This window comes from Priapulus caudatus, unplaced genomic scaffold (assembly GCF_000485595.1).
Source record: "Priapulus caudatus unplaced genomic scaffold, Priapulus_caudatus-5.0.1 Scaffold390, whole genome shotgun sequence".
In the NCBI taxonomy this organism is placed as follows: Eukaryota; Metazoa; Priapulida; class Priapulimorpha; order Priapulimorphida; family Priapulidae; genus Priapulus; species Priapulus caudatus.
The window spans coordinates 56345-66700 of NW_014577451.1; the positions used below are offsets into that span (position 1 = coordinate 56345).

At 44.1% G+C, this 10356-nt stretch overlaps 1 protein-coding gene across 1 annotated transcript in view; it reads left to right on the forward strand.

Annotated features, from left to right (window-relative positions):
• LOC106809839 (spectrin beta chain-like) overlaps window positions 1-10356 on the forward strand; it is a gene marked incomplete at its 3' end in the record, with an annotated part of 127714 nt that overhangs the window by 54294 nt on the left and 63064 nt on the right. Inside the window, 9 exon segments of the mRNA XM_014813065.1 lie at window positions 3117-3197; window positions 3591-3706; window positions 4389-4501; window positions 5761-5948; window positions 6333-6515; window positions 7326-7500; window positions 7866-7948; window positions 8546-8684; window positions 10095-10307. Of these exon segments, the coding sequence (XP_014668551.1) occupies window positions 3117-3197; window positions 3591-3706; window positions 4389-4501; window positions 5761-5948; window positions 6333-6515; window positions 7326-7500; window positions 7866-7948; window positions 8546-8684; window positions 10095-10307 (1291 nt within the window).

Below are 10356 nucleotides of genomic sequence, written 5' to 3' on the forward strand. Positions count from 1 at the left end.
CCAAACTGAGCCCAAGCTGTCACCAAACATTAATAAACATTACATGCATGTTTGAATATGTTGTCGGTTAACCTGTGAGCATGAATTAAGGGCATTGAAACCCATTCCATCCGCCAGCTGCCGCTGAAGTTTGTAATCTCGCAGTCTCTTGGACTGGAACGATGAACCACATGATAAGTTCTCATTATACAGTATGTAACCGTGTATGTAGTCACCTGTCAACACTAATAGAGAAAAACTGGTCGCGTACATAATTTATTCCAGTACAGGTGCAGAAGAACTTAGCCATGTAGACTAAACACATTTTACAGCCTGTGTTACAAACGCCCAAGTTAAAATTTAATTCTTATTAAAGTTTTTATTAATTTATTTATTACATTTAACTTAAATGCTACCCCGATCCACTTGACTATCACATTCATTTTAGCCAGGTTACTCATTACATTTATATAACGTAGAAGAATGGAGAAATCAGAAAGAGGTTTTGAGAAAGAAGATGGAAGAATTTGGTAAAATGTGGAGTGGGCAACTGTACGTGAGCAGAGTGAAAGCGGGGATAACAGCCATGAAGTTGGGGAATATAGCACGCAGAGGGCGTGAAAGAAAGGAATGGAATATCAGACATCAGCAAACTCGTTGTTCTCAAGCTAAATAGAAACTGTGCTAATACTACAATGCCAACAAACACACAATTTCACTAAAACCATGCTTTCATGCACCATGATCTCCTTACTCGCGAGTGCAAACACACTTTGGCCAATTAATAATTTAAGTGGCAATTAATCTCATTAGGCTTCTTTTTTTTTCTTCACCCGCCTTCGTTAATTCGTTGAGGGATGCGCGCGCACCAACGACAAGATCTAGACTCTGCCGAGCACGCTCTTTCTGTTTGACGCCTCCGGTTTTGCAAAATCGGAAAAAAAAAGTTATTAGCATGGCTCACGCGAAGCCATTCGATTTCCGTCAGCAATTAGAAAACAGCGTGAGCAAAGTACGTCGTTGCCGCGACAACTAAACAGGTTACATGCAGTCGGAGGCGGTCAGGATAGGGGATGTGAAGGGGTTAGTTTTCATCATAGGAGAGGTGACGATGAAGAAGAGGAGGATGTGAAGGGGTTAGTGTTCATCATAGGAGAGGTGACGATGAAGAAGAGGGGGATGTGAAGGCGTTTAGTGTTCATCCTAGGGAGAGGTGACCAATGAAGAAGAGGGGATGTGGAATGCGTTGGTACAGAAGGTGGTCAGTGATAGAGGATGTGAAGGGGTTAGTGTTCATCATAGGAGAGGTGACGATGAAGAAGAGGGGGATGTGGAATCGGTGGTACAGAAGGTGGTCAGGATAGGGGGATGTGAAGGGGTTAGTGTTCATCATAGGAGAGGTGACGATGAAGAAGAGGGGGATGTGGAATCGTTGGTACAGAAGGTGGTCAGGATAAGGGGGATGTGGCAGGCGGTTAGTGTTCATCATAGAGAGGTGACGATGAAGAAAGAGGGGGATGTGGAATCCGGTGGTACAGAAGGTGGTCAGGATAGGGGGATGTGCACGGGGTTAGTGTTCATCATCAGAGAGGTGACGATGAAGAGAGGAGGATGTGGAATCGGTGGTAAAGAAGGTGGTCAGGAATAGGGGATGTGAAGGGGTTAGTGTTATCATAGGAGAGGTGACGATGAAGAAGAGGAGGCTGCAGTGGGATATGTAAGTATGTAAGTACAGAAACGTCACACCTTTGTTAACCTAACACTAGTTAACTTGATGATGACCTGATGCAACCTTCGCTGATGCTGTCCCGCCGTCCTCGAAATCACACCTGTCTGAAACCGGCACCGTTCATGCACTATAATCTCACGCGACAATCCTCATTTCTCCATGGTTCGCACAGTTCTTGAAAAGTCCTTGAATTTCATGAAAATGTCCTTGCATTTTTTGAAAGAGTCCTTGCCTGTAATAAAAAGAAATTTTGTGCCATCAATAATGTGCAAACCTCAATAAAAATTGTGTTTTTTCATTGTTGTTTTTGTTTTTTTTGCTGTTGACAACACGTAATATAAAATTTTACGTATTGTGGGCCGGCGAGCGACTACCACTCGCGTTCATTTTACATACGGCCGATAAAATGTCCTTGAAAAGTCCTTGAAAGTCAGTCTTGTACGAACCATGTTCTCGCTCGATCATTTTCGCAGTTCTACAACGACGTGGAGGACGCAGAGCTGTGGATGCGCGAGCGCATGCCTCTCGCAGGCAACGACGTACTTTGCTCACGCTGTTTTCTAATTGCTGACGGAAATCGAATGGCTTCGCGATGAGCCGAGCTAATACCTTGTTTTCAGATTTTGCAAACCCCGGAGGCGTCAACAGAAGAGCGTGCTCGGCAGTAGTCTAGATCTTGTCGTTGGTGCGCGCAATTCCTCAACGAATTAACGAAGCAGTGAAAGAAAAAATTGCCTAATAGATTAATTGCCACTTAATTATTAATTGGCCAAAGTGTGTTTGCACTCGGAGTAAGGAGATCATGGTGCATGAAAGCATGGTTTTAGTGAAATTTGTGTTTGTTGGCATTGTACGATTAGCACAGTTTCTATTTAGCTTGAGAACAACGAGTTTTTGTGATGTCTGATATTCCCATTCCTTTCTTTCACTCCCTCTCGGTGCTATATTTCCCCACACTTCATGGCTGTTATCCTCCTTTCACTCTGCTCACGTACAGTTGCCCACTCCACATTTTACCAAATTCTTCCCATCTCTTTCTCAAAACCTCTTTCTGATTTCTCCATTCTTTCTACCGTCATATAAAGTAATGGAGTAACCTGGCTAAAATGAATGTGATAGTCAAGTGGATCGGGGTAGCATTTAAGTTAAATGCTAATAAATAAATTAATAAAACTTTAATAAGAATTAAATTTCAACTTGTGCGTTTGTAACACAGGCTGTAAAATGTGTTTAGTCTACATGGCTAAGTTCTTCTGCACCTGTACTGGAATAAATTATGTACGCGGACCAGTTTTTCTCTATTAGTGTTGGATAGGTGACTATATACAGGGGACTGGGTGATTGCCAACGGCCACACACGGTTTTACATACTGTATAATGAGAACTTATCATGTGTTCATCATTCCAGTCACAAGAACTGCGAGATTACAAACTTCAGCGGCAGCTGGCGGGATGGAATGGGTTTCAATGCCCTTATTCATGCTCACAGGTAAACCGACAACATATTCAAACATGCATGTAATGGTTTATTAAAGTTTGGTGACAGCTTGGCTCAGTTTGGCTCAGACATATTCTTAGTACGGCTTAAATATTCTGCTTTTTTTTATTCATAAATATCAATGTCGATCTGTTTATCTGGAATCGAATTTTGTCTGAATATGTTAGTGTTATGAAAATTTCAATTTAGTAAATTCCTTTTTTTAAGCTTGTGTAAAACACGCACTGGTAGATGCATAGTCGTCATGAGCGCTAATTAGCAAGATAATTATCATTGCTCCACCGCTTCTATTGTGTAATATATCGGGCATCGTTTCTAAACCTGCACGAAATTAGCTAGAATGGGAAAGTTGACAGATGTATGTTCCGGAACTTTCTATTCTAGACCCGACCTGATCGCATATGAAAGGCTCAACCCAGATGAGCACATTCACAATTTGAACCAGGCGTTCGACATCGGTGAAAAGGAACTGGGTATTCCCAGACTGCTTGATGCCGAGGGTAAGAGAGTTCACACTTCATATTTGTTTTGATAATTACGTAATAATGTTTTTTTTTTGTCAGTATCTACCTCATGTTGTTGGTTCTAGAACTTGTTGGACCAGAGTCAGTTAACAACGTTCGTTTGTTTCACACGATCAAAAATCTAATTTTTAGTATATATTTATAGTAATTCTAGTATAACAAATTTATATATTTAATAGTATCAAATTTCACAATCTCGTGACATGTTCCTTGTAACAGTTGGTGTAACGTGCTTGCTTGCTTGCTGCAGAATGGAATGACATATCGTGTGTCGTAGAGACTTTTATGGTATAAAACCACTTTTCCTCGTCCCCAATTTATCGGCTCTAGATTAGAACTTGTGGCACCAGGGAGTCAGTTAACAACGTTTGTCTCATTATAATCTTGTGACATGTGCCTTGTGAGAGTTGGTGTAACATGCTTGCCTGCTTGCTGAAGAATAGAACGAGATATCATCAAGAGCTAATAATTAACTTACAATAATTAGCTCAGAATAATTAGGTATTATTAGCTCTCGATATCATGTCATACAGGCCATTATGTCACATGAGCCTTGTGAGAGTTGGTGTAACGTGTTTGTCTGCTTGCTGCAGAATAGAATGACATATCATGTCATTGAAGCCTTTATAGTATATAGCAACTCTCCCCTTATGTTTAGATGTGGACGTTAAGCGGCCTGACGAGAAGTCTATCATGACCTATGTTGCCTCGTACTATCACACTTTCGCCAAGCTGAGAGATGAGGCAACCAGCGGCAGACGAATCGCAAAGGTAAGCTAGCATGCATGTGTGCGACAATGCTGCCCTGAAGATATTTATTTAAAAAAAACAAATATTTAGGTGAATCTGTGCACTAATATTTCCCACAACAGCACAACAATTTAGTAGTAAATACAATATAGCAGTAACTCGCTCTGTGATCAAATTCCAGGTTATTTCGATTGAAACGACATTCTTCAAATAAATGCTGTCATGATGACTAACAGTAAATAATGTTTGAGCTAAATGCACACATTGCGAGTACGTTTTCATGCGTTAGCATTTCAAATCGCCATCTTATCGTTTCAAATTGCCACTAATTTTAAAAACTCGTGCACAAAATCGCTCGCTCAAGTAAATCGTACCGTTGTTACGATACGGGTTCGCGCTGTATGTAAAGCACTCACCTGCGCCATTACTGTGCCAACGCGTCCGCACCCAAAGCATTGACACACAAACAAATCAAATACATAAACATATATATATAACTACCACAAACATCTATATCAATCTATTGCCAATTACAGTAATTCTGTGATACATTAACATAAATTGTGTACGATAGGTGGCCACCTTCACAAATGAATTATACCCTTGCCAGCATACATACTATCAGCTTCCGCCGCCTCGCCTCACTTCCCGTCGGCCTGTCTTCTTTTCCCTCGCTTCCCGTTTGCCTGTCTCCTTTCTTCTTCCTCCCTATGCCTACGCCATTACCCCGCAAAGCTTGCTGCTGCCGCGTTGACACCCCGTGCATATCTTACTCAGTTCGCTGACGTCCCGTGCACATCTTACTGTCATCATACTGTTATCGTACTGAATCTCACTGTGCACATCACACGACAGTTTTCCACACGCACTGTCGCCCCATTAGCACTGCGTGTATGTCTCTCTTCGTTTTCGGCCCGCACCGCTGCCACGCTAACACTGCGTGTAAACCTCTTCGTTTTCGGCCCGCACCGCTGCCACGCTAACACTGCGTGTAAATCTCTCTTCGTTTCCGACACGCGTCCACACTCAGCCGGTGTCACTCGCAGGAGAGCGCAAAACTTGTTCCCTGAACTTTTCTGATCTCCGCATGCCCCCCACTCGCCAATCGCATACATGCTTAGCGCTACTGGCCAATCCTGGCCGGACACGCCGATCACCGGACAATCACCACGCGAATATCCCTCCGCGCGTAACAACCGTAAACACTGTCATTGCCCCCCTCCCCCCTCGTCTTTAACTTTCTTACTACATAGCTAACCGTTGCTGTGCGTCCTCCGCAGATTGTCAAGTTCATGATGGAGTGTGACAAACAGAAGGATGACTACGAGAAAATGAGCTCAGACCTCATCCTCTGGGTTCAGCAGAAGGTGGCTCTGCTTAACGATAGACGCTTCCCCAACAGCATGGAAGGCATCCAGCAGGAGCTTGTCGCCTTCAAGGAGTACAGAACCGTAGAGAAACCACCAAAGTGAGTTCCACTGTGGCGCGGGGTTCTGTGCTTCTATCGCACAGGCTCTATTACTTCTGATTTAGTTAACGATTTTGATTTTGATCGCGTTGTGCAGGGATGAGGGATGTGGAAATCGGTGTTGAAAACATCAGCCCATCCCTCCGTCCAGGACTCGTAACTTTTGGGCAGGATCAGCTACTTCTTTTCGTAAATTTTCCTATGGGTTTAAAATCAGGACAGGGTGGGTATTGAAAACTGATTTTTCAAAGACTGACTTCACTTTGATATGGAAAAACAGTTTTGCTTGCTATAATCAAGCTTCTGCGATTAAGCCCCCCTAATGAAAATCAGTTTGGAACTTACTCGTCGACACCTTGGCAAACGACTGACGATTCGTTGCAGATTCAAGCAGAAGGGAGACCTCGAGGTGAATCTCTTCAACCTGCAGACGAAGCTGAAGTCGGAGGGAAGGAAGCCGTATATGCCGCCGGAGAGGATGCTCGTGAGCGACATCGAGAGGGCGTGGGAGGAGCTGGAGAAGGCTGAGCACGCCCGCGAGCTCGCACTAAGGGAGGAGCTGCAAAGGTGAGAAGGAAGAGGAGATCGGGAGATGATAAAGAAGAGCCGAACTGATGCGGCGAAACAGACAAAGCGCGTAAGCGTTGGGTAGACTGATGAATAAAAGGGGAGGAAAGAGGAAGGAAAAAAGGGAAGTAGGCTATGATGAAAGAAAGTTGGGGGCAGAGACACGATGACTCCAGTTTGGAGCAGACAGATAGAACAGAAAAAGGTTAGATCAGTCAATTTTGGTGCAGAGGTGAGAAGAAGAAGAAGATCAGGAGGTGATAAGGAAGAGCCAAGCTGGCAGATGTCACAGATAAAGCGCGTAAACGTTGGGTAGACTGATAGGATGAAAGAAAGTTGGGGGTAGAGACACGGTGGCTTAATTTTGGGGCAGACACATAGAATAGAAAAAGGTTGCGGCAGACAGATTGGATAGAAAAAGGTTGGGGCAGACAGATAGAATAGAAAAAGGCTGGGGCAGACAGATAGAATAGAAAAAGGCTGGGGCAGACAGATAGAATAGAAAAAGGTTGGGGTAGACAAGTAGAATAGAAAAAGGTTGGGGCAGACAGGTAGAATAGAAAAAGGTTGCAGCTGACAGATAGAATAGAAAAAGGCTAGGGCAGACAGATAGAACAGAAAAAGGCTGGGGCAGACAGATAGAATAGAAAAAGATATGGGGCCGACAAGATAGAATCGAAAAAAGTTGGGGCAGATAGTTTTGGTGTCCAGGAAGACCTACTTGCAGGTGGTGCAACGATTATGATATTCATTAAAATAATAATTAATCAATTAAGATAATATTCAACAAATTATGCTTTGGCACTACAGGCAAGAGCGCTTGGAGCAGCTGGCCGAGAAGTTTGAGCGCAAGGCTGGCTTGCGTGAGAGCTGGCTACAGGACATGAACCTGGTGTTGGACGACATGAACATAGGTACCAGCGCGAGCCAGGTGGAACTAGCCGCCAAGCGTCACGAAACCATCACAACGGAGGTGCTTGCCAGGGTAAGCAGACGCCTCTCTGAGATTCTTGTAAGACACGTGATGTGATTATGATCTTCACTTAATCTCTAATGTTGTCAGGCGGGTGTACACTCGGCATTGAAAACACATTTAGAGACAGGATCTGTGATAATTGGCTATATATATTGGCTATGATTGATTGATTATGATTGATGATTGAATGATTGAATGAGTGAATGATGATTATATTGGATGATTGACAAGTTGATGTTGAAGGGTAGTGTAAAATTTCACTTGTTTATCCACTTAGTGAATATACTTCTGCTTACCAAAACACTATGCATCTTACTAGTGTGAACTTTATTGGTGTAATAATTTTTCTTTGAACGTATATATATATTTTACAGAAAGATCGATTCCACCTTCTTACAAATATGGCCAAAGAACTGATTCAGGCTAACTTTCATGGCTCGGACAAAATCAAGTTGAAGTAAGTAACACGTTTTCGCAGCAAGTAAATGTATTATTGGCACCCCTCATCTCATCATTGAAAAACTACAAGCATTAAATTTTCCTTAATTATCCTTGTTAGTTAGTTATGCTTATCACATTATAATTGAAATAAACATCGGCTATTGTAATTAAAAGAATAATTCTTTGGTGGGTGAAATCTAATAATTCCTTGGTGGTTGGTGTAAGTAACAACGGTCACAGATCTGTTGGTGTGTGGTTGGCTGCTGACGCATCTCTCCTTAGGCCACAATTAAAAAAATCATTGTTTGTCCTCACCCAACCCAGGCTGAAAAGTTTGGGTAGGTAGGTAGGCTTTTTTTTGACGGAGGTCTTTTTACATATTCAGCATGGTGTCTACATGCTTGGGTGTTCTTGTGTGGCGATACATTTTATGTTGAATGTTTGTTTTGCTTGGTACATATAATGTATTGCCTACAGATAAATGTACAGTGATACAATTTGTAAAAAAAAGAAAGAAGATCAATAAAATTGTTTGAGTCGGCCCCTTTTTGGCGTGCCGGTCGGGTGAGGGCAAACAAACAATATTTTTATTATGGCCCTACTGTGTTTGCAGGCAAGAGCAGATCAGCACGGACTGGAACACACTGCTAGATAAGCTAAAACAGAGGAAGCATACGCTGCAGAGTGCGTCTACTCTGATGGGTGTACTGAGAGATGTGGAGAGCCTGCAGATCGACATGAAGCACTTGGAGGTACGGAATCTTGGCTAACCGCCGCCCCGCCCACCGGCTTAACGCAGGCAGCCAGCAAGAGGCCACGAGCTCAACTGCCCTCGCAGCACAGCCAGTTAGCTCATAGGGTGTCTCTGGGGGGTGGGGGCTCTACCGCTTGCCACCCTGAACTGAATTTCGATCCCCTGTTAGCCAGATTCGACCCCTGCTAATCTGAATGAACCCCTCACCACCCCTACTCCATCGCATCTCTTACCATACACGCCCTACGCGCAGTGCTTCTTTTAATTTCACCGTGTTGACTGACGACAGCGTTATGTCTCTCGCGCGCCGTGCTGTATCGCAGGTCAATGTGCAGTCCCCTGCCGATTCGACCCCCGATTGCCAGATTCGACCCCGGCCAATTTAAGCGCGGCGTGTGTTTTCGATCTCGCTACTTTGACTAACGACACCCTACCCTCTCGCACACGCGCCGCGCCGTCCCATATCCCCGGCCTTCGCCACCCTACTCCATTGCATCTCTTTGCCTATGCGCGGTACAACGTATTAGCCAGCGAGCCGTGCAGCCGTGATTTGCATGGTCAGTTTTGAAACTGCACGGCCAAAAAAAATTTTTTTTTAATGTTATAAAAATGTCAAGATTTTCTGTGGGACACCCCCCTCTCATACTCTCCCCGTGAACGCGTACGGCGGTCTTGGCTGAGACACACCAAAAAATTGCACTCCCAAATATTTTTTCTGCACTCCCAAAATACTCATTCCTGGCTAATACCCTGGCGTGGTATGCCTAGCACGTCTTTTCATCTGCATCTGCATCAGCGACGTTGATCTGCATCGCAGGCCTCGCGGAATTACCGTATTTTTCAACAAATGTCAAGGATTAAAATAAGCTCATGCATTATTGTTAATATCTTTAGTTTTGAACTTCAGACTGCAGACTTCTTCATTTTGCCCCGGACTCCCTATTTTTGAGGGATCAAAAGTTAATTTCTACCTCTGCTGCTCCATTGCATCTCTTTGCCTATGCGTGGTATGCCCAGCATGTCTTTTCATCTCGCGACATTTGATCTGCATCGCAGGCCAACGTGCAGTCGAAGGACTTCCGTAAAATGTCCGATAAAATGTCCAATAAAATGTCGGATAAAATGTCCGATAAAATGTCCTTGAATTTCCGATAAAATATCCTTGAAAAGTCTTTGAAAAGTCCTTGAAAAAATTTTCAGTCCTCCTGTATGAACCATGTTTGATCTCGCGACGTTGATCTGCATCGCAGGCCAACGTGCAGTCGAAGGACTTCGGTAAAATGCCCGCTAACATCTCGTTTCATTTCACATAGAATGTCGTGGAAAAGTCCTTCAACAATCCTTGCAATATATTCGACTCGTCCTGTATGAACCATGTTTGATCTCGCGACGTTGATCTGCATCGCAGGCCAACGTGCAGTCGAAGGACTTCGGCAAGCAGCTGATGGCTGTGGAGGACCTGCTGCAGAAGCACAAGCTGACGGAGGGCGAGGTGGCGTCGCTCGGCGAACAAGTGAACAACATCAACCGCAAGGCGGCCGAGATGGAGAAGGTCGGCGACAGCCCCGTGCTGAAGAGGAGCCTCGAGGAGCTGAACGCCTCCTACGACAGGTGGGCGGGGGTCAGGATCCTACTAGGGAGGTGGGTTGGGGGTCAGGGCCTGCTACGAG